At 46.2% G+C, this 26885-nt stretch overlaps 1 protein-coding gene across 1 annotated transcript in view; it reads right to left on the reverse strand.

Annotated features, from left to right (window-relative positions):
* LOC118383824 (carboxyl-terminal PDZ ligand of neuronal nitric oxide synthase protein) overlaps nucleotides 1-26885 on the reverse strand; it is a 202789-nt gene that overhangs the window by 116535 nt on the left and 59369 nt on the right. The window contains exons 3-4 of the mRNA XM_052460573.1: nucleotides 6817-6909; nucleotides 1657-1715 (exon numbers count right to left, since the gene is read on the reverse strand). Coding sequence (XP_052316533.1) covers nucleotides 1657-1715; nucleotides 6817-6909 — 152 coding nt within the window. The remainder of the gene's footprint in view (nucleotides 1-1656; nucleotides 1716-6816; nucleotides 6910-26885) is intronic.

Below are 26885 nucleotides of genomic sequence, written 5' to 3' on the forward strand. Positions count from 1 at the left end.
GTACGGAGGAGATTCCTACAAGGTTGCGAGAAATTCTCTTTCACAAAGTCTTTGAGTTAAAGGGGCAGGGCTGGCATTATTGGCAGGCCTTAGGGGCCCTGGCCCGCCATATCGTACCTCCATGCCCTCCAACAATACTGAACAAAAATATAAATGCAACATGCAACAATTCAAAGACTTCACTGAGTTACATAAATAAATATTAATTAATTAATTAGGTCATAATCTATGGATTTCACATGACTGGGAATACAGATATGCATCTGTATTTGGATAAAAGCGTCTGCTAAATGGCATATATTATATTATTATTATATTATATTATTGTTGCTCATACACATGGACTACAGTTCAGCGTTCAACACTATAGTGCCCTCAAAGCTCATCACTAAGCTAAGCACCCTGGAACTAACCTCTGCAACTGGACAAGCCTGTACCCTTGCACACTGACTCGGTACCGGTGCCCCCTGTATATAGCTTAGCTATTGTTATTCTTATTGTGTTACTTTTATTATTACTTTTTATTTTAGCCTACTTGGCAAATACTTTCTTCTTCTTGAACTGCACTGTTGGCTAAGGGCTTGTAAGTAAGTATTTCACGGTAAAGTACACTTGTTGTATTCAGCGCATGTGGCAAATAAAGTTTGATTTGGATCCTGAACTTCCTGACGGGCCGTCCCCAGGTGGTAAGGGTAGGTAACAACACATCCGCCACGCTGATCCTAAACACGGGGGTCCCTCAGGGGTGTGTGCTCAGTCCCCTCCTGTACTCCCTGTTCACTCATGACTGCATGGCCAGGCACAACTCCAACACCATCATCAAGTTTGCCGAAGACACAACAGTGGTAGGCCTGGTCACCAACAACGATGACACAGCCTACAGGGAGGAGGTCATAGACCTGGCCGTGTGGTGCCAGGACAACAACCTCTCCCTCAACATTAAACGTTTAATTAGATTATACATAATATTTTATACACAGATTCAGTCATTAAAATCAATAATGGAATACCTGGACAATATCCATCACCAAAGTCCTGTGTGTGTGTGTGTGTGTGTGTGTGTGTGTGTGTGTGTGTGTGTGTGTGTGTGTGTGTGTGTGTGTGTGTGTGTGTGTGTGTGTGTGTGTGTGTGTGTGTGTGTGTGTGTGTGTGTGTGATGAATCATTGAAATCAATAAAGCGTCTACAGATGCATACTCTCCATCACTAAACCACCATAGTCAGCCAATTAACCCAGCAGCGTTTAACTGCTTATTCTGGTCACTGGGCCATTCATTACCATCAACCATATCTAAACCAGCCTAACACACACATAGACACACCTACACACACACAATATATATATAATTGTATACTGTGCAACACAACTAGGCTTTTAGTATAACACAAGGAATTAGCTGTGGGCAATCGTTTGTGAAATGAATGGTCATGTCTTGGACTGGTCTGAACCACCCAGAAGAGCTGCAGGGTATGTGTGTCATTTTGTGTGTGTGTGTGTGTGTCCCAGGGTCAGAGTGGGCTGACCCAGCCCATCTGGATCCAATGAGATGCTAATCCACTTGGTGTGTCACTATGGAAACCATTCAGGTCCCACCCTGACCTGTCCTGCTTTCTGATGGGCCACATTAACTGCTGTAAGATGGTGGTGAAGTGTTACCTGTAAATGGGATCCTGCATCACCATCATCTTACTCTCATCCCACGTCCACTCCTTCTTCTGTGGAAAGACAGAATAAATTGTTCAGTGAGGAGTGTGCCGCAGACAGTCAGCCAGAGGTTTGTGTGTGTAAGGAGAGTGTGAGAGATGCTAAGATGGAGTGAGAGGAGGTCAGGACCTCTGTGTAGTACGTTCACGCCAGACACTTTAAAATGAGGCTGACCCCGCTGGCTACTGCCATTCACCACTGTGTCTCTGATTGCCACAGTAATGAACTATGACCTAGGGTGGGCTGGATGTTGAGCCCAAGGACTGGAGATATTGATTCAATAGAGCCAATCGATCCACAATCCACACACTGAATAAAGCAATTATTTCGCCCATTCTCACGTACCTTATTTAGCTCCCTTTCTTCCCATCTTTCTCACTCAGTCTTGCTTTGGCTGCTCTTTTTCACTTGCTCTCTCCTTTTCTCACTTGCACTCTTTCTCTCATATTCCCTAGCTTTGTCTCCCTCTCTATCTTCTCTCTTTGTCTCTCTTTTTCTCGTTCTCTCTCCCGTTCCCTATCCCTCATTCATTCTCATTATCTCTCTTTCTTTCTACACTGGGCTTTGTCCAAGTTTACTGAGAGAATATAAATGTCAACAGGAGAGCGATTGGAATTATTCCTCCTATTGATTTTTCGTTTCACCATTTCCACTCAAACATCTCTCTTTTCATACCTCCTTTCATCTCTCCATTCGGTGAGATGTAAATGAGGCGGTCTCTGGACGCGTTGACATTTCAGTCTTGGCCAGAGAGCAGGCGGAGAGACAAAGCAGACAGAACCACAGAGTCCCATTCAAAATCACAACACCTTTCATTCTGTGCTGTGTTCAGTTCACTCCAGCTGTTTAGAACAATTCAACCAGAGATTCTGGATCTGGCAGAGGCATCTACTATCTATTAAAGGGGACTGACCAGGGTACAAGGCGCGTGTCTCTTTCTTTTACTGGGGTTATCAAGATAAATGATCATTCAGTCTTGCGATCACTACGTCTATTCTCCTCTTTCTCCTCTCTCTATTCCCTCTGTCTTCCTCCCCATATTATATTCTCCTCTCTCTATTCCCTTTGTCTTCCACCCCATATTATATTCTCCTCTCTCTATTCCCTTTGTCTTCCTCCCCATATTATTTTCTCCTCTCTCTATTCCCTTTGTCTTCCTCCCCATATTATATTCTCCTCTCTCTATTCCCTTTGTCTTCCACCCCATATTATATTCTCCTCTCTCTATTCCCTTTTGTCTTCCTCCCCATATTATATTCTCCTCTCTCTATTCCCTTTGTCTTCCTCCCCATATTATTTTCTCCTCTCTCTATTCCCTTTGTCTTCCTCCCCATATTATTTTCTCCTCTCTCTATTCCCTTTGTCTTCCTCCCCATATTATTTTCTCCTCTCTCTATTCCCTTTGTCTTCCTCCCCATATTATTTTCTCCTCTCTCTATTCCCTTTGTCTTCCTCCCCATATTATTTTCTCCTCTCTCTATTCCCTTTGTCTTCCTCCCCATATTATATTCTCTCTCTATTCCCTTTGTCTTCCTCCCCATATTATATTCTCTCTCTATTCCCTTTGTCTTCCTCCCCATATTATATTCTCTCTCTATTCCCTTTGTCTTCCTCCCCATATTATATTATCCTCTCTCTATTCCCTTTGTCTTCCTCCCCATATTATATTCTCCTCTCTCTATTCCCTTTGTCTTCCTCCCCATATTATTTTCTCCTCTCTCTATTCCCTTTGTCTTCCTCCCCATATTATATTCTCCTCTCTCTATTCCCGTTGTCTTCCTCCCCATATTATATTCTCCTCTTATGTCTTCCTCCCCATATTATATTCTCTCTCTATTCCCTTTGTCTTCCTCCCCATATTATTTTCTCCTCTCTCTATTCCCGTTGTCTTCCTCCCCATATTATATTCTCCTCTCTCTATTCCCTTTGTCTTCCTCCCCATATTATATTCTCCTCTCTCTATTCCATTTGTCTTCCTCCCCATATTATTTTCTCCTCTCTCTATTCCCTTTGTCTTCCTCCCCATATTATTTTCTCCTCTCTCTATTCCCGTTGTCTTCCTCCCCATATTATATTCTCCTCTCTCTATTCCCTTTGTCTTCCTCCCCATATTATATTCTCCTCTCTCTATTCCCTTTGTCTTCCTCCCCATATTATTTTCTCCTCTCTCTATTCCCTTTGTCTTCCTCCCCATATTATTTTCTCCTCTCTCTATTCCCTTTGTCTTCCTCCCCATATTATATTCTCCTCTCTCTATTCCCTTTGTCTTCCTCCCCATATTATATTCTCCTCTCTCTATTCCCTTTGTCTTCCTCCCCATATTATTTTCTCCTCTCTCTATTCCCTTTGTCTTCCTCCCCATATTATTTTCTCCTTTCTCTATTCCCTTCTTCCAGTGGTGGAATAAGTACTACATTTTCATACTTGAATAAAAGTAAATATACCTTAATAGAAAATTACTCAAATAAAAGTCATCCATTAAAATACTACTTGAGTAAAAGTCTAAAATGATCTGGGTTTAAATGTAATTAAAAACATGCTCCAATTAGTAAGTATTTTGTAAACCTCCCGCTTTGGGCTGGATGTGTCAATATGGAGCACCATTATATATATTTTTTACAGACAGACAGAGGCACACTCCAACACTCAGACGTAATTAATTTACAAACGTAGTATTTGTGTTTATTGAGTCCACCAGATAAGAGACAGTAAGGATGATAACACGTTATTATTATTCATAAGTGCATAAATTGGACCATAATTATGTCCTTCCTGAGCATTCAGAATGTAACAAGTACTTTTTGGTGTTAGGGAAAATATATCAGAGTAAAGTGAACATATTTTCTTTAGGAATGTAGAGGAGTACACGTGAAAGTTGTCCAAAATATAATTGGTAAAGAAACATTCAGATACCCCAAAAAACGACTTAAGTAGTACTTTAAAGTATTTTTACTTAAGTACTTTACACCACTGCCTTCTTCCTCCTTTCTCTGTTCTCTCCATCCATAGGATCCCATAGAGTTCCACATAAAGGGCCTTGGTCTGTGTGGACTCTAAAGGGCCTTGGTCTGTGTGGACTCTAAAGGGCCTTGATCTGTGTGGACTCTAAAGGGCCTTGGTCTGTGTGGACTCTAAAGGGCCTTGGTCTGTGTGGACTCTAAAGGGCCTTGGTCTGTGTGGACTCTAAAGGGCCTTGGTCTGTGTGGACTCTAAAGGGCCTTGGTCTGTGTGGACTCTAAAGGGCCTTGGTGTCTAAAGGGCCTTGGACTCTAAAGGGCCTTGGTCTGTGTGGACTCTAAAGGGCCTTGGTCTGTGTGGACTCTAAAGGGCCTTGGTCTGTGTGGACTCTAAAGGGCCTTGGTCTGTGTGGACTCTAAAGGGCCTTGGTCTGTGTGGACTCTAAAGGGCCTTGGTCTGTGTGGACTCTAAAGGGCCTTGGTCTGCGTGGACTCTAAAGGGCCTTGGTCTGTGTGGACTCTAAAGGGCCTTGGTCTGTGTGGACTCTAAAGGGCCTTGATCTGTGTGGACTCTAAAGGGCCTTGGTCTGTGTGGACTCTAAAGGGCCTTGGTCTGTGTGGACTCTAAAGGGCCTTGGTATGTGTGGACTCTAAAGGGAAATCCCTTCTACACTGGAATCACTCGGATATAAGACTGTCTGGCAGTTGGTGTTCATGTATTGTTTTTTCTCCATACCTCATTCTAGGTCTCATTCTCCCACTCGACTGACTGCATTAATAAAGCTTCATTCACAGATCTGTGTTGGTTGGGATGTGTGGATGAGGCTTTATGAGCGATTGACCAACGGACAGCAGATATAGACAGCTGCATAATAGGCTGACGGATCCTTGCGGATATGGAAGCATCCATTGGCATTCAGAGTGTTAAAAAGTGGACATGCACGCAAGAATGAACTCATGAATGCGCGCACAAACACACGCATTCACTGCCCTTCAGAGTGGTCAAATGAAAACGACCACTAAGAACAACTCAATTAAGGCCTGACTGTAATCAGTGTGGAGGGAGGGAGGGAGGGAGGGAGGGAGGGAGGGAGGGAGGGGGGAAGCTAATGCAGCTAGGGGATATTTATATCCGGCCACATACCTTCTCTCTGTAGCCTCCCTTCGCCTTCCGCACCATTGTTAAAGGTTGTTAAGGCATGTTAAAGGGTCCTATACAGGCTAAATGCATTACAGATTCCTATAGAGCTTAAGTGTAGCCTTCAGCCTTCAGTCACTGCCTTGAGCCATGTCTAGTGCATTAGTACTGTCCTCTCTTTACAAAAAAAATGAATAGAGAGAGGAGAGAAAGTAGATCTCCATACAGGACTCCAGACAATGGAGGGTTGAGGAAGGAAGAAGACATCTGCTGAATACCAGTGGCCTTTATATACCTTTAGGCTTGTTTGCATACCAGAGGTTATAAGTGTACTTCTAGCTTTAATAGGGACTGATGTTAATACTGTAGTTAAACTGAGAGACAGCTGAGAGGTCACTCAAGGTAAACCCAGTTGAACTACTGTCAAGGTTTATTATAAACCCAAATCACTGTAAAACTGCCATAAAGAAAGCTTTATACAAATGACATGTATATTTAGCATAGCATAGAACGGATTTGCTCTCATCCTACACTCTAACCTGTCTGGAACGTTATTTAGCAGGGCACAGATTCACTCCTCTCCTCCACTCTTACCTGTCTGGAACGTTATTTAGCAGGGCACAGATTCACTCCTCTCCTCCACTCTAACCTGTCTGGAACAATATTTAGCAGGGCACAGATTCACTCTTCTCTGCCACTTTACCCTGCCTGAAGCGTTATTTAGCAGGGCACAGATTCACTGAACTCTACCCTGTCTGGAGCAATATTTAGCAGAGCACAGATTCACTCATCACTCCCTCTCACTGCTGGTGACAGTTTATGAATCCCACTCACTCCTCCACTCACAACCCCAGGATATGACACTTCTCAGCAATGGCTGAGTGCGCAGTTTGACTGGGGTTGGTTAGAAACAACACAACAGCCATCCACTCTATGCCCCTAAGCTCTGGACAGTTCTAATGGAAAGAAACTGGTTGAGAGATAATAACAGGTTATAAAAGAAAAATAAATACTCACTTTTAACTTTTTTCTGAGTGCCACCTTCACTCCATCCACTGAGACAATGATGTTGACCTTCTTCTTCTTGATGTTCTTCACTTTGAATTCATACTGTGGAAAGAATGATTGATTAACATTAGTAAGTATATATTAAGACATTGAATTTGTATTGAGGAAAGAAAGATTTCTTAATATTAGTTAGCATATAAAAGTGAAAATTAAATGAAACATTGCCCCCAAAATAAATGAAAGTATAGCTGAGAGCAGCAATGAAACGGGGCGCTGGAAGCGTTAAACATCCTCCCTCATGTAAAAGTCCCATGTAACAATTCAAAACACTTCATATGCAAGTTTCATGTTGATAAAGTGTAGAGAAGTGAAGTTATTAGGCTTTAATTGAGGATACAATATTTTATTTGAGATAGTTGTAATTTCCTCTTCAATCTTTCAACATACTGCTTAGCTTCTCTCAAATGTACTAGAGACAGATGTGATAACATACATTTTGAGTTTCAAGTTAATCGGATGTACGGTTCATGACTGTTTGAGGTTGTGGACAGGTGTCTTTTAAACTGATAACAAATTCAAACAGGTGCCATTAATACAGGTAACGAGTGGAGGACAGAGGAGCCTCTTAAAGAAGAAGTTACAGGTCTGTGAGAGCCAGAAATCTTGCTTGTTTGTAGGTGACCAAATACTTATTTTCCACCATAATTTGCAAATAAATTCATTAAAAATCCTACAATGTGATTTTTTGGATTTTTTCCCTCATTTGTCTGTCATAGTTGAAGTGTACCTATGATGAAAATTACATGCCTCTCTCATCTTTAAAAGTGGGAGAACTTGCACAATTGGTGGCTGACTAAATACTTTTTTGCCCCACTGTATATTGAGCAGAAATATGTGCTAATTGGTTAGGATTGATAGAGTCATTAGTATTTTACATTCATTTGAATTTCATTTATCCAGGGAAAGAGAGTGTGTGTGTGTGTGTGTGTGTGTGTGTGTGTGTGTGTGTGTGTGTGTGTGTGTGTGTGTGTGTGTGTGTGTGTGTGTGTGTGTGTGTGTGTGTGTGTGTGAATGTGTCTTTCTATTTAGCCAAAATATTTAACTGAAAGGTATTTTCTATGGCTGAGATCTCAAAGGTATTAGCTACTAGGGTAGCCACTTGCAGGCATTAGCTGGCAGGGTAGCTAGAGGTTTTAAGGCTGTGGCTAGATTCCCTACATCTGTAGAGTCGATTAGCCTTATCCCTGCTGGTGTCTGATAAATCAGGGTTAAGCATAGGAAAGCTTCTGCTCTTCAAAAACATCACACACCATACCTACACAGCCATAGGGATTTACATTTGCACAACTTGACTGGGAATAACAACTCTGCCATAACCAAATATGGGCCTAGCAGCCGCATGAATCAATGTGAACCTGCTGCCTCCATGTCTTCAATATATCGCTCTAATGATCCTCTGGTCGGACGCCCGCTCTGTGTGGTGTCTGTGTGTCCTCTCCTGTCTGGCCAGACAGGCCACCTGTCTTTTGTGTTGGCCCTGGACTGATGCCCTGATGCCTGATGCAGACAGGCCACCTGTCTATGGTGTTGGTCCTGGACTGATGCCTGATGCAGACAGGCCACCTGTCTATGGTGTTGGTCCCAGACTGATGCCCTGATGCAGACAGGCCACCTGTCTTTTGTGTTGGTCCTGGACTGATGCCTGATGCAGACAGGCCACCTGTCTATGGTGTTGGCCCTGGACTGATGCCCTGATGTGTGATGCAGACAGGACACCTGTCTCTTGTGTTGGTCCTGGACTGATGCCCTGATGCCTGATGCAGACAGGCCACCTGTCTTTTGTGTTGGCCCTGGACTGATGCCCTGATGCCTGATGCAGACAGGCCACCTGTCTTTTGTGTTGGTCCCGGACTGATGCCTGATGCAGACAGGCCACCTGTCTTTTGTGTTGGTCCTGGACTGATGCCCTGATGCCTGATGCAGACAGGACACCTGTCTTTTGTGTTGGTCCTGGACTGATGCCCTGATGCAGACAGGACACCTGTCTTTTGTGTTGGTCCTGGACTGATGCCCTGATGCCTGATGCAGACAGGACACCTGTCTTTTGTGTTGGTACTGGACTGATGCCCTGATGCAGACAGGCCACCTGTCTTTTGTGTTGGTCCTGGACTGATGCCTGATGCCTGATGCAGACAGGACACCTGTCTCTTTTGTTGGTCCTGGACTGATGCCCTGATGCCTGATGCAGACAGGACACCTGTCTTTTGTGTTGGTGGTCTGATGCAGACAGGCCACCTGTCTTTTGTGTTGGTCCTGGACTGATGCCTGAGCAGACAGGCCACCTGTCTTTGTGTTGTTCCCAGACTGATGCCCTGATGCAGACAGGCCACCTGTCTATGGTGTTGGCCCTGGACGGATGCCCTGATGCAGACAGGCCACCTGTCTTTGTGTTGGTGCTCTGATTTGCAGACAGGCCACCTGTCTTTGTGTTGGTCCTGGACTGATGCCCTGATGCAGACAGGCCACCTGTCTTTGTGTTGTTCCCAGACTGATGCCCTGATGCAGACAGGCCACCTGTCTATGGTGTTGGCCCTGGACGGATGCCCTGATGCAGACAGGCCACCTGTCTATGGTGTTGGCCGTGGACTGATGCCCTGATGCAGACAGGCCACCTGTCTATGGTGTTTGGACGGATGTTGCAGACAGGTGCTGGACTGATGCCCTGATGCGGACAGGCCACCTGTCTTTGTGTTGGTCCTGGATGCCCTGATGCCACCCTGATGCAGACAGGCCACCTGTCTTTTGTGTTGGTCCTGGACTGATGCCTGATGCAGACAGGCCACCTGTCTATGGTGTTGGTCCTGGACTGATGCCTGATGCAGACAGGCCACCTGTCTTTGTGTTGGTCCTGGACTGATGCCTGATGCAGACAGGCCACCTGTCTTTTGTGTTGGTCCTGGACTGATGCCTGATGCAGACAGGCCACCTGTCTATGGTGTTGGTCCTGGACTGATGCCTGATGCAGACAGGCCACCTGTCTTTGTGTTGGTCCTGGACTGATGCCTGATGCAGACAGGCCACCTGTCTTTTGTGTTGGTCCTGGACTGATGCCTGATGCAGACAGGCCACCTGTCTTTGTGTTGGTCCTGGACTGATGCCTGATGCAGACAGGCCACCTGTCTTTTGTGTTGGTCCCAGACTGATGCCCTGATGCAGACAGGCCACTGTCTATGGTGTTGGCCCTGGACGGATGCCCTGATTGTCTTTGTGTTGGTGCTGGACTGATGCCCTGATGCCTGATGCAGACAGGCCACCTGTCTTTTGTGTTGGTCCCGGACTGATGCCTGATGCAGACAGGCCACCTGTCTTTTGTGTTGGTCCTGGACTGATGCCTGATGCAGACAGGCCACAGGTACCATGTGCATTTTACGTTCAGCGTAGAAAACCCCAAATCTCAGTCTCTAAGCACATTCAAGTATTCAGTACAATCCACACCAGCTGATCCATACTGGCAAGGTTTTAAAAGTCCATTAAACGTTTATCTGTGTTTGGGTGAGGTGTCTGCCCAGGCTGGTCACTAGAAATAGACAGCAATTTCGTATGTTTGAAAAGGTCCTGAGAACGTCGATATACTGAATGCTTTTCTCGGCTCTCAAAAAAAAAAGCGAACCGATTGTCCAGCACTGGATGTGAACTCATTAGGCGCTGGTGTGTGCTGCTTTGAACACTACAGTTCACAATGCTCCAGCAAGCTGTGAGAACACTATGAATACTGAAGATACCTCGTGTATCGTTTTTAATTACTTTGTTTTAAGCCTTCCCCAAACCATAGCCGTAACCTTAACCTCTCAGAATGAGTGCCTAAACTATTAACATTTGAGTTGTTTATGTTTTAACCTTGTAACCATGCGAAATTAACCCTGTAACCACACAAAATGAAATCTTCAAAAATAATCATCCTTAATACGTCGAATTTCGAAGGGAAACAATGAGATCATGTTGGTCGACCTGGCCTGTTCAGTGCAGGGCAATTCCCTGGTAACATAATTACAGATTTTATTTAATTCAGCAGTCAGGATTTTGAGCATTCTCTGGAGGAGAGTATTCATTCCAGGAGAGTATTACCAGTATCTTTGATATTAGACAGGCTGCTATGAGGCCTGCCAGGAATCTCATCCCTTGCTAACCCTGTGGAGGAATAATCTGCTGACCACTACCTGTTACCAGGTCAGTGGATAACACAGACAGCTGGGATAGATAGACAGACAGGCAGAGAGACAGACAGGCAGGCAGGAAGGCAGACAGACAGCTAAACTGGGACAGACAGACAGACGGACGGACGGACGGACGGACGGACGGACGGACGGACGGACGGACGGACGGACGGACGGACGGACGGACAGACAGACAGACAGACAGACAGACAGAGGAACAAAGACAGATAGACAGTACAGTACCGTGACTGTCTATGCGACATGTGTGTGTGTGCATATCGTACGTGTTCGTTGTGAGTGACCTCTTTACAGATTACAGCGTCCATCTAATGCCTCTCAATGAACGGCTGGCACATACAGTATATGCATCTATGTCGCGTAATGTGACAATATTTAAATAGGCCTGTCTATCCCTCATGATCCTGCTCCATCTGACAGTAAATCACATCAACTAGTCTGGTCTGGCAGGCTCGTAAAGAGGTGCCACAGCACATTCACTTTCAATTTCCAATCTACATCTTATACTGATGATAGGATGTTCAACAACACATGAAACGACCAAATAAACGGACCTAATTACGACAGTCAACACCACAATGGCTCCCTGCTAAATAAGGCACAGGCCATAATTTTTTTGTGCTGCCATTTTGAAAATTAGATCTTGTAAAGAAGACAGGGCTTAGAAAACGAATCCTTACGTAACAAGAAAGACTTGTCATGTAAAGACCGTATTGTGTGTGTCTCAGCATGTGATCTATTTAACATTTAGCCTCCATATTGCCAGATAAGCAGGTAATTATTTCCTGAAGGTCGGCCACGAGCCGTTTGCGCTGTAATCCATCATAGCAATAACAATACCATCAGACAAACATAATGGCATCTTCTCAAAGGCTATTTTCACACACATACAAATACCCCTTAATCTGATCCACCAATGAGACCGGGCCATCCATCGATGACTGTCATAATAATAAACCTTTTCAGCGAGTTTGGATGCAGCATTTTGGTCTCGCGCACGTACGTGCACACGCAGGCATACACGTACGTACACACGCAGGCATACACGTACGTGCACACGCAGGCATACACGTACGTACACACGCAGGCATACACGTACGTACACACGCAGGCATACACGTACGTACACACGCAGGCATACACGTACGTACACACGCAGGCATACACGTACGTACACACGCAGGCATACACGTACGTACACACGCAGGCATACACGTACGTACACACGCAGGCATACACGTACGTACACACGCAGGCATACACGTACGTACACACGCAGGCACACACGTACGTACACACGCAGGCATACACGTACGTACACACGCAGGCACACACGTACGTACACACGCAGGCATACACGTACGTACACACGCAGGCATACACGTACGTACACACGCAGGCACACACGTACGTGCACACGCAGGCATACACGTACGTACACACGCAGGCATACACGTACGTACACACGCAGGCATACACGTACGTACACACGCAGGCATACACGTACGTACACACGCAGGCATACACGTACGTACACACGCAGGCATACACGTACGTACACACGCAGGCATACACGTACGCAGGCACGCAGGTACACACGCAGGCAGGCACACGTACGTACACACGCAGGCACACACGTACGTACACACGCAGGCATACACGTACGTACACACGCAGGCACACACGTACGTACACACGCAGGCATACACGTACGTACACACGCAGGCACACACGTACGTACACACGCAGGCATACACGTACGTACACACGCAGGCATACACGTACGTACACACGCAGGCACACACGTACGTACACACGCAGGCACACACGTACGTACACACGCAGGCATACACGTACGTACACACGCAGGCACACACGTACGTACACACGCAGGCATACACGTACGTACACACGCAGGCATACACGTACGTACACACGCAGGCATACACGCACGTACGTACACACGCAGGCACACACGTACGTACACACGCAGGCACACACGTACGTACACACGCAGGCATACACGTACGTACACACGCAGGCATACACGTACGTACACACGCAGGCACACACGTACGCACACACGGCATACACACGTACACACGCAGGCATACACGTACGTACACACGCAGGCATACACGTACGTACACACGCAGGCATACACGTACGTACACACGCAGGCATACACGTACGTACACACGCAGGCATACACGTACGTACACACGCAGGCACACACGTACGTACACACGCAGGCATACACGTACGTACACACGCAGGCACACACGTACGTACACACGCAGGCACACACGTACGTACACACGCAGGCATACACGTACGTACACACGCAGGCACACACGTACGTACACACGCAGGCATACACGTACGTACACACGCAGGCACACACGTACGTACACACGCAGGCACACACGTACGTACACACGCAGGCACACACGTACGTACACACGCAGGCATACACGTACGTACACACGCAGGCATACACGTACGTACACACGCAGGCATACACGTACGTACACACGCAGGCATACACGTACGTACACACGCAGGCATACACGTACGTACACACGCAGGCATACACGTACGTACACACGCAGGCATACACGTACGTACACACGCAGGCATACACGTACGTACACACGCAGGCATACACGTACGTACACACGCAGGCATACACGTACGTACACACGCAGGCACACACGTACGTACACACGCAGGCATACACGTACGTACACACGCAGGCATACACGTACGTACACACGCAGGCATACACGTACGTACACACGCAGGCATACACGTACGTACACACGCAGGCATACACGTACGTACACACGCAGGCATACACGTACGTACACACGCAGGCACACACGTACGTACACACGCAGGCATACACGTACGTACACACGCAGGCATACACGTACGTGCACACGCAGGCATACACGTACGTACACACGCAGGCACACACGTACGTACACACGCAGGCACACACGTACGTACACACGCAGGCATACACGTACGTACACACGCAGGCACACACGTACGTACACACGCAGGCACACACGTACGTACACACGCAGGCACACACGTACGTACACACGCAGGCACACACGTACGTACACACGCAGGCATACACGTACGCACACACGCAGGCATACACGTACGCACACACGCAGGCACACACGTACGTACACACGCAGGCACACACGTACGTACACACGCAGGCATACACGTACGTACACACGCAGGCACACACGTACACACGCAGGCACACACGTACGCAGGCATACACACGCAGGCATACACACGTGCACACGCAGGCATACACGTACGTACACACGCAGGCATACACGTACGTACACACGCAGGCACACACGTACGTACACACGCAGGCATACACGTACGTACACACGCAGGCACACACGTACGCACACACGCAGGCACACACGTACGTACACACGCAGGCATACACGTACGTACACACGCAGGCATACACGTACGTGCACACGCAGGCATACACGCACGTGCACACGCAGGCATACACGTACGTGCACACGCAGGCACACACGTACGTACACACGCAGGCATACACGTACGTACACACGCAGGCATACACGTACGCACACACGCAGGCACACACGTACGTACACACGCAGGCATACACGTACGTACACACGCAGGCATACACGTACGTGCACACGCAGGCATACACGTACGTGCACACGCAGGCACACACGTACGTACACACGCAGGCATACACGCACGTACACACGCAGGCATACACGTACGCACACACGCAGGCACACACGTACGTACACACGCAGGCACACACGTACGTACACACGCAGGCACACACGTACGTACACACGCAGGCACACACGTACGTACACACGCAGGCATACACGTACGTACACACGCAGGCATACACGTACGTACACACGCAGGCACACGCAGGCACACACGTACGTACACACGCAGGCATACACGTACGTACACACGCAGGCATACACGTACGTACACACGCAGGCATACACGTACGTACACACGCAGGCATACACGTACGTACACACGCAGGCATACACGTACACACGCAGGCATACACGTACGTACACACACGCAGGCATACACGTACGTACACACGCAGGCACACACGTACGTACACACGCAGGCACACACGTACGTACACACGCAGGCACACACGTACGTACACACGCAGGCACACACGTACGTACACACGCAGGCACACACGTACACGTACACACGCAGGCACACACGTACACACGCAGGCATACACGTACGTACACACGCAGGCATACACGTACGTACACACGCAGGCATACACGTACGTACACACGCAGGCACACACGTACGTACACTTGCGCACGCAGGCACACACGTACGTACGTACACACGCAGGCACACACGTACGTACACACGCAGGCACACACGTACGTACACACGCAGGCACACACGTACGTACACACGCAGGCACACACGTACGTACACACGCAGGCATACACGTACGTACACACGCAGGCACACACGTACGTACACACGCAGGCATACACGTACGTACACACGCAGGCATACACGTACGTACACACGCAGGCATACACGTACGTACACACGCAGGCATACACGTACGTACACACGCAGGCACACACGTACGTACACACGCAGGCACACACGTACGTACACACGCAGGCACACACGTACACACGCAGGCATACACACGCACGCATACACGTACGTACACACGCAGGCACACACGCACGTACACACGCAGGCATACACGTACGTACACACGCAGGCATACACGTACGTACACACGCAGGCACACACGTACGTACACACGCAGGGCACACGTACGTACACACGCAGGCATACACGTACGTACACACGCAGGCACACACGTACACGCAGGCACACACGTACGTACACACGCAGGCACACACGTACGTACACACGCAGGCACACACGTACGTACACACGCAGGCACACACGTACGTACACACGCAGGCACACACGTACGTACACACGCAGGCACACACGTACGTACACACGCAGGCACACACGTACGTACACACGCAGGCACACACGTACGTACACACGCAGGCATACACGTACGTACACACGCAGGCACACACGTACGTACACACGCAGGCATACACGTACGTACACACGCAGGCATACACGTACGTACACACGCAGGCATACACGTACGTACACACGCAGGCATACACGTACGTACACACGCAGGCATACACGTACGTACACACGCAGGCACACACGTACGTACACACGCAGGCACACACGTACGTACACACGCAGGCACACACGTACGTACACACGCAGGCACACACGTACGTACACACGCAGGCACACACGTACGTACACACGCAGGCACACACGTACGTACACACGCAGGCACACACGTACGTACACACGCAGGCACACACGTACGTACACACGCAGGCACACACGTACGTGCACACGCAGGCATACACGTACGTACACACGCAGGCACACACGTACGTAGCACACGCAGGCACACACGTACGTACACACGCAGGCACACACGTGTCACACGCAGGCATACACGTACGTACACACGCAGGCATACACGTACGTACACACGCAGGCATACACATACGTACACACGCAGGCACACACGCACGTAGCACACGCAGGCATACACGTACGTACACACGCAGGCACACACACGTACACACGCCGGCATACACGTACGTACACACGCAGGCACACACGTATCGTACACACGCAGGCACACACGTACGTACACACGCAGGCACACACGTACGTACACACGCAGGCACACACGTACGTACACACGCAGGCACACACGTGTATTTACACGCAGGCACACACGTACGTACACGCAGGCATACACGTGCTTTTTTTCGTGCACACGCAGGCACACACGTTTTTGCACACACGCAGGCACACACGTCACGTACACACGCAGGCACACACGTGCGTACACACGCAGGCATACACGTTCGTGCACACGCAGGCAACACAATGTCCACGCAGGCATACACACTTTACACACGCAGGCACACACGTACGTACACACGCAGGCATACACACGCACACACGCAGGGCACACGTGCTACACACGCAGGCACACACGAACGTACACACGCAGGCATACACGTACTTTGTGACACGCAGGCAACACGTACGTGCAACGCAGGCATACACGTACGTTCACACGCAGGCATACCACGTACGTGGCACACGCAGGCACACACGTACGTACACACGCAGGCACACACGTACGTTACACACGCAGGCACACACGTAAGTACACGCAGGCACACACGTTATCACGCAGGCAACACGTATACACACGCAGGCACACACGTACGTACACACGCAGGCACACACGACGTACGTGCACACGCAGGCAACACGTACGCCACACGCAGGCACACACGCTTTTTACACACGCAGGCACACACGTGACGTACGAATACGCAGGCACACGTACGACGTGCAAAAGGCACACACGTACGACGTACACACGCAGGCACACACGTACGTACACACGCAGGCACACACGTACGTACACACGCAGGCACACACGTACGTACACACGCAGGCACACACATCATCAGACAGTAAACCACTGCAAAATGTCTTCCAGAAGCACTCAGCCAGCTAGATGTCTAGTTGTGTTGATACTAAAACATAAAAAACGGTTTGGTACTAGAATTTCTGTTACTTTCGGTACTTCTGTCAAATGTGTCTCACGGATCAAGTATGTCTATCAGTGCAGCCGATGTTACCCTTATAGCCTGCACTAAGCCTGCACTGGGAGTCTGAGCTGCATCATGTTAGCTCACCACTCATGCTGCACAGAAGTGAACACACTTTAATGGTCACTTTATCCCTACCAATATGAACATATCTTCCTCAATTACCTCATACCCCTGCACATTAACTTGGTACTGGTATCCTGTGCATATATGCATGTTATCATTACTCATTGTGTATTTATTCCTTGTGATTTTATTTATCTATTGTGTTATTATTATTATTGTTATTTATTTTTCTACTATTTCGCTTTTTTTCTGTGATTTCAATGTGATTTGATTTGATAATGCGACACGACATGTAGAAATGTTCATTACTGTTCGCAAAACAATGTCCATGCAGGTTAGACCACTTTACAATGGAAGAAGATACCGGTAGCATCCAGCTTTGTGGGCTAACTTCTGCTTGCTAGCTCACAGCTGAAGCTAACATCAATTCACTACCCAAGTACTTTGTGATAATATGCTAACCATAATGCAAAATATATTGATTTCAAGGCTGATTGCCACCAAAACAAAGTACTTGGCTATTGCCTCAGCGAACTGACTGTGTGTGAATGGGGTTCCGCCCCCCCCCCCTTCCTCGTTAATGACGTCATGAATTAAGATACTTCTATGCAAATGTTGTTGATCAGTACAATAAAATATTCCCCAAATGGAAGGAAAACAGATTGTCTGTAGCCCCATGAAATCAGCCAAAACAAGCTCAATAACGCAATGCAGGCACACACTCCTATTGAATATTCATTCACCTGTATTTTGAAAAGGCTACATTTTGATTTACCCAGCTTATCAGTAGAGATGTATCATTCAAATAAATGATTAGCATTATGTTGTTATGTAGTTAGATTGGTAAAAACAACGTTAAATTGATTCTATAACTTATTAAAATGTTGACGTAAAAAATGTCAAATGCAATGATAGTGAACTAAAAAGATGAAGACTGAAGAGAGCAGTAGCTGAGATAATCTGTCTGGATCCAGTGTCATTCATTTTGGTATCGAGTATCACGATGGTATCGAGTAGGAGATAACACATTTTGGCCTTTACTACTGAAGCACATAGGAACACATTGAATAACACATTTTGGCCTTTACTACTGAAGCACATAGAAACACATTGATAACACATTTTGGCCTTTACTACTGAAGCACATAGAAACACATTGATAACACATTTTGGCCTTTACTACTGAAGCACATAGAAACACATTGATAACACATTTTGGCCTTTACTACTGAAGCACATAGAAACACATTGATAACACATTTTGGCCTTTACTACTGAAGCACATAGAAACACATTGATAACACATTTTGGCCTTTACTACTGAAGCACATAGGAACACATTGATAACACATTTTGGCCTTTACTACTGAAGCACATAGAAACACATTGATAACACATTTTGGCCTTTACTACTGAAGCACATAGAAACACATTGATAACACATTTTGGCCTTTACTACTGAAGCACATAGAAACACATTGATAACACATTCATAAATGGCAAAAAGGACAGTCAACAAATATGTCATAAGAAACAAGGTTTTGAAGTGTCTGTACTAAATCTAGGAGGAATAAAAAAACTAATTGTTTCACACTTATTTAACCCCTTTTTTTTGCAGTAGGCACAAAACAACCTTTATTTCTTACTTCCATCAGCTTTTTTAAAACTGGTACCAGTTACCTTCAGACGGGTCCTGTGACACTTGTGTGTGTGTATGAGTCATAGGGCAAAAAAGAGAACACCATCGTGTTTGTGAGAATCTCCCTTTTCCACAGTGGAGTCCCATTAGTTTGTAGCCCAAACGGTTTGGATGCTACCAAACAGAAGGTGGCACATCCACAGTACCGACTTCAGACGAGTCTCCTGACACTGTGGGGGTTGTAGAGCAAAACGGAGAACCCCATCGTGTTCATGAGTCTCCCCTTCATAAGACAACCGATTTTTGGGATCTGACAAACACCGCTCTCTAGCTCTGCCAACTTTCACCACAGATCCCACCGCTCTCTAGCTCTGCCAACTTTCACCACAGATCCCACCGCTCTCTAGCTCTGCCAACTTTCACCACAGATCCGGAAGTGCGACACTGGTGGATGTGGTGGTTTGAGATGCATCCAATGCAAAAGAACAAACATCTCTAGCTTGAACTGACATTTTGATGGGGATTTATTGGTTATTTAACTTAGATTGACATACCGGTGAGTGAGTCGACTTTATGGGGTTAAACACAATCTAGTGCCCACATTACAGGAGGCCTTTGTAGCCCCTAGCCCTCCTGCACTTGTGGAAATCTGAGTAGATTAGATAAGTAATGAGGTAATAGCTTCATCTTACCCTCCAGCCATGTTCCTATCATTCAAGATCTCCACAAGTGGCTCGGGGCTAGGAGTGTTATAAGACAAGTCACGGGGGACCATTAGATCCCAAATCACTTTAATTGATATTGCTATAATCAGGTTTGCGTTTTGTCGATTGAAGTGATCGGCCATAGGCCATCAATTATAACTTAGAGATGCCCTGTGTCAATGGCTCGCGGAGCCATGAGAGGACAGCGAGGGGTTTCCATAGCGACTCGTTAGAATATCAAGATTTCTTCCAGAAGCCTTCATCTAGAGAGAGCCATTACCATGTCATCATTAGACCCCTCTCTCTGTTATTCTCTCTCTCTCTGTTATTTTTCATGTTCTTACTCTTGCCCTCTGCCTTTCTATCAAGCTCTCTCTCTCATATCTCACTAAGGACCTATAACATTGGCTAATGGAGAGAGAGAGAAATAGAGCGAGAAAGAGAGGGACATAGAGTGATATCTCTCTCATCCCACTAGAAACATGTCATATTCACTCTGCTAGAACAGCACACATTCACCACGCCTCCCCCAATGAAAAATACCATCTATGGTAATATAGAATACAAACCCACTGGCCTGTGGCTGATTCAATACCCAGTAAGTAGTTCTCATTCAGCGATGTCACAGTTGTACAACCACAACAAAGCAATGTGTGAATTAAATCTAGGAGCAGTCAGAGAGTGTGAGAGAGTACAGTCTGTAACAGTGCATCACCAGAGGTGGAGGCAGAAGATATTGAATGCTATCTATCTGTAAAAGGCCTCCATCTTCTCATCTAGTCTTTGAAAAAGACAGTGGTTTCATCTAGATGTGAAACAATCGGGAGTGTTTGGGTTGCTACAGTAGCAGCCAGTAGAAAGGAGATATCTCATTCCCCTCATCCTATTAGGAGCATTAGAAAGCTATCCCACAGCAGTAATCACACCACAGATACTGTAGCTGTCTGTCTGTTACAACACAGATACTGTAGCTGTCTGTCTGTTATAACACAGATACTGTAGCTGTCTGTTACATCACAGATACCGTAGCTGTCTGTCTGTTACACCACAGATACCGTAGCTGTGTGTCTGTTACACCACAGATACCATAGCTGTCTGTCTGTTACACCGCAGATACCGTAGATGTCTGTCTGTTACACCACGGATACCGTAGCTGTCTGTCTGTTACACCACAGATACTGTAGCTGTCTGTCTGTTACACCGCAGATACCGTAGCTGTCTGTCTGTTACACCACAGATACCGTAGCTGTCTGTCTGTTACACCACAGATACCGTAGCTGTCTGTCTGTTACACCACGGATACCGTAGCTGTCTGTCTGTTACACCACAGATACTGTAGCTGTCTGTCTGTTACACCGCAGATACCGTAGCTGTCTGTCTGTTACACCACAGATACCGTAGCTGTCTGTCTGTTACACCACAGATACCGTAGCTGTCTGTCTGTTACACCACAGATACTGTAGCTGTCTGTCTGTGGAATACAGTGCCAAACTATATTCCAGCTGTACATCACAGGGAAGAGAGGAATGTACTGACAGGTAGAGCAGAATAAACACACTATCGGGAATACAACGTACACCAGGGATCATCAACTAGATTTAGCCGCGGGTCGATTAATTCTTTAGAATTTGTAGACTGCAAATTGACTGCAAGAAGCCCAAAGAGATATATTTGACTAAAACATAATCATTCCAAACCTGGCTGACATTTGTATACGATCACATATCTCTATTTATTTTTACTGGTATTTTCACAGTATTTTACATCCCCCCCTCTCTATCCCTCTCTTTCTGAATTTCATATATTTTATCACAGTATGAAAAGATGCGAGAGAGTGGGATGCAGGGAGATATAGAGAGAGAAAGAAAGAAAGAGTGAAAGTACAATGAAGAGAGGAAGGGAAAGAGAGGGAAAGGAGGGAGGGTAACGAAGAAAAGGTGCTAACAGTGTCCTGTCTTGTATCCAGCCTCACTTTGTAGTCTATTCCATTACTGAGGTGAAGCTGGCCTCCCCCTCTCGCTCTTTTCTTTTCGCTTCTCTTTCTATTGACCATGGGAGAGAGAACGTGATTGAATACAGTTATCTAGTCTGGTTGGAGTAGAACAGGGATCTGTGTCACAACACAAGACAAACCCAATTTGGAAGCCATTTTGCAATAGAGTATTTCCAGGGCCAATCTATGAGCAATAATGACAGTGAAGGAGTTCTGGGATTTACAGTTAAAGTCAGAAGCTTACATACACCTTAGTCAAATACATTTAAACTCAGTTTTTCGCAATTCCTGACATTAAATCCAAGTAAAAATTCCCTGTCTTAGGTCAGTTAGGATCACCACGTCATTTTAAGAATGTGAAATAATAATAGTAGAGAGAATGATTTATTTCAGCTTTAATTTCTTGCATCACATTCCCAGTGGGTCAGAAGTTTACATATACTCAAAAAGTATTTGGTACCATTAACTTTAAATTGTTTAACTTGGGTCAAACGTTTCAGGTAGCCTTCCACAAGCTTCGCCCAAAAAGTTGGGTGAATTTTGGCCCATTCCTCCTGTCAGAGCTGGTGTAACTGAGTCAGGTTTGTAGGCCTTCTTGCTCGCACACGCTTTTTCAGTTCTGCCCACACATTTTCTATGGGATTAAGGTCAGGGCTTTGTGATGGCCACTCCAATACCTTGACTTTGTTGTCCTTAAGCTATTTTGCCACAACTTCGGAAGTATGCTTGGGGTCATTGCCCATTTGGAAGACCCATTTGCGACCAAGCTTTAACTTCCTGACTGATGTCTTGAGATCTTGCTTCAATATATCCACATAATTTTCCTTCCTCATGATGCCATCGATTTTGTGAAGTGCACCAGTCCCTCCTACAGCAAAGCACCCCCACAACATGATGCTGCCACCCCCGTAGTTCACAGTTGGGATGGTGTTCTTCGGCTTGCAAGCCTCCCCCTTTTTCCTCCAAACATAACGATGGGCATTATTGTCAAATAGTTCTATTTTTGTTTCATCAGACCAGAGGACATTTTTCCAAAAAGTTCAATCTTTGTCCCCATGTGCAGTTGCAAACAGTAGTCTGGCTTTTTTATGGCAGTTTTGGAGCAGTTGCTTCTTCCTTGCTGAGTGGCCTTTCAGGTTATGTCAATATAGGACTCGTTTTACTGTGGATATAGATACTTTTGTACAAGCTTCCTCTACGATCTTCACAAGATCCTGTGCTGTTGTTCTGGGATTGATTTGCACTTTTCGCACCAAAATACGTTAATCTCTAAGAGACAGAACGCGTCGCCTTCCTGAGGGGTATGACGGCTGTGTGGTTCCATGGTGTTTATACTGTTGTTTGTACAGATGAACGTGGTACCTTCAGGCGTTTGGAAATTGCTCCCAAGGATGAAGCAGACTTGTGGAGGTCAACATTTTTTTCTGAGGTCTTGAATGATTTCTTTTGATTTTCCCATGATGTCAAGCAACGAGGCACAGAGTTTGAAGGTAGGCCTTGAAATACATCCACAGGTACACCTCCAATTGACTCAAATTATGTCAATAAGCCTATCAGAAGCTTCTAAAGCCATGACATAACCTTCTGGAATTTTCCAAGCTGTTTAAAGGCACAGTCAACTTAGTGTATGTAAACTTCTGACCCACTGGAATTGTGATACAGTGATAAGTGAAATAATCTGTCTGTATATAATTGTTGGAGAAATTGCTTGTGTCATGCACAAAGTAGATGTCCTAACCGACTTGCCAAAACAATAGTTTGTTAACAAGACATTTGTGGAGTGGTTGAAAAAATTAGTTTTAATGACACCAACCTAAGTGTATGTAAACTTCCGACTTCGACTGTAGTTTAAAGAGACTCTCTCCTTCTCTCGCTTGCCCTGTCTCCCTCTCTCGCAATATCTCTTTCGCTCTCTCCCTCTTTCTCTCACAGATGGAGCAGTTTACAGAATATGTTCTTAACGTGGGTGGCCGTACTTATTTAATGTCTCACTTCTGGCGGGCGGGGGGGGTTGTCCTCTCAACCTACAGCTAATGAAGACCTTTGAACCCCATATCTACTGCTTTATTACCTAATGACAGGGCTAGTCAGCAGAACACAGAAATGCAGAAACAGAGAATATGTCAGACGAGGGAGTTTTGGTAGCCAAATGAGTCAGAGGCTCATCAACTTACGAGTCTATGAGTGTGTCTAAAATGAATGCTTGGAGTAGGCAATTTGGTTATAAAAAATGCAAAAAGCATCAGTCATCACATCAGTCTGAGGGAAAACTAGAGGGGTCATGATCTGATTTAGAGCGATCAAAATCAGAACATTTTTGTCAGTTATATTTTTGTCAGTTAGAACAAAAAACTGATGAATCATTGAATGAAACTCATTGCTGTTACAAAGATACTTTACACATGCAATTCTCTCTGATTCCTCAACTTATCTGATCATCACACAGATTCAATCACACACACACACACACACACACACACACACACACACACACACACACACACACACACACACACACACACACACACACACACACACACACACACACACACACACACACACACACACACACACACACAACCAATTACACAGTGAAAACTCTCCAGTGTTGACAAGGTGAGATAGCTTCAGTGGAATGTAATTACAGTGAACAGAGGAGTAGGGGTCTATTATGATACGATAACCACACAGTCATATACATGCAAGAGTCTTATTGGTTCACGCTCCTTTAAATAACAATAACTGCATGAAGAAACGTTCATTCTAAAGGGGCTTGAGACTCCCAGCTGAAAGGCTTTGGTTAAAAGACCCCATTCTAAGTACAGTATCATCTATTCTACATTAATTTGTGTGTGTTTGTGCACGTGTGGCTGTGGAACAGGAAAAGTCTCTGAGCCATAGGACTCGGCGTAAAGTGTAAAGTCAATGTGAAGTGGGGAAACAGTTGAAGAGTGTCTGCTCGGCTCCTGTTCTGTGTTTCGTTGTTATAACTCTCTCACACAGACACATCGGAGACAGTTACCAGGAGACAGTTACCGGGGACTGGCTCTGCAATATAAAAGTGTAAAAGGCAAAGGGGGGGGGGCAGTTCTATTTGCCTGGAAAAGCACAACACCTCTTTTAATCATGAAATATGACACTGAGATCTCACCTGCTCCATCTCCCAAATAACATTTAATCTGCCCAGAGAGGGAGAGAGGTGGGGGTAGAGAGAGGGATGTAGAGGGTGAAGATAGAGGGGGTTAGAGAGAAGAGAGAGAGAGCGAGAGAGCGAGAGAATGGGAGGTAGAGGTGGAGAGAGAGAGAAACAGAGGTAGAGAGAAAGAGACAAAGCGAGAACGGTCGTCTGTTGTGTGCCGGGTGAAATAAGAAATCATTGTGCGTGTAGCAGTCGGGAGCCGGAAGTCTGTGCGGGTGCATCAATAAGACAGACAGGAGGAGGATACGAGATTGTTTTAGCCTCCATTCTCACAGCTAGGGAACAGCAGCGAGGACACGTTCACTGTGGCATAAAGCCTCTAAATCTCATCAGCAGTGATGACTTCTATACCACCTGTATGTATCTCCCCTCTCCTTGCCTCTCTGATGGTGATGGTAATAGCTTCAGAACGTTTCCACTGTATCCAAACAATACCGCACAACCCCTCATACAGGCTAGTCCTTATCCCTGTGTGTGTCTCTCTCTCTTTCTCTCTCTCTCTCGTTCTCTCTCTGTTAATCTACAGTATCTCTGTCTGTCCCCCTCTGTCATAAAGCCAGGAGACCTGAGTGTAGTCCATATTTCTGCTCTCTAATATAGCCAACAGTAAAAGCATTAGAAACAGAATGTAGAAATCAGAATGATGACCACAGCATTCCCATTCCCTCTAGAATCATGGAAATTGCTTTTTTATTAGCTTGGCAAACCATCAGCCCACTATATCACCATCACAAACACACACGCACACACGTACAGGAAAACCCAGAGTCTGCTTAGATGAAGGACGAGACAGGATAGGATATGTTTACCCTAACCATGGTTTATCCACCCTGAGGGAGATCTCTCTGTAAAAACCGAAACTGCCTGAGTCAACCACACAATGGAGAGGAACAGCTCTGAGAGGACTACAGGGAACTATCTCTGGCCCTGCCATCACTGTAAAACACAAACACAGTGAGGTACATCCTTGTGTTTTCAGTGTGTAGCGGCCTGTCCTTGTTGTTAAAGAGACACCAGTGGCCTGCTCTCTCCTGCGATCTTATCAACCACTGCTGTACTATAAAACACAAACAGTGCTGTGCTATAAAACACAAACAGTGCTGTGCTATAAAACACAAACAGTGCTGTGCTATAAAACACAAACAGTGCTGTGCTATAAAACACAAACAGTGCTGTGCTATAAAACACAAACAGTGCTGTGCTATAAAACACAAACAATAAAACACAAACAGTGCTGTGCTATAAAACACAAACAGTGCTGTGCTATAAACACAAACAGTGCTGTGCTATAAAACACAAACAGTGCTGTGCTATAAAAACAAACAGTGCTGTGCTATAAAACACAAACAGTGCTGTGCTATAAAACACAAACAGTGCTGTGCTATAAAACACAAACAGTGCTGTGCTATAAAACACAAACAGTGCTGTGCTATAAAACACAAACAGTGCTG

This window comes from Oncorhynchus keta, chromosome 1 (assembly GCF_023373465.1).
Source record: "Oncorhynchus keta strain PuntledgeMale-10-30-2019 chromosome 1, Oket_V2, whole genome shotgun sequence".
Classification (NCBI taxonomy): Eukaryota; Metazoa; Chordata; class Actinopteri; order Salmoniformes; family Salmonidae; genus Oncorhynchus; species Oncorhynchus keta.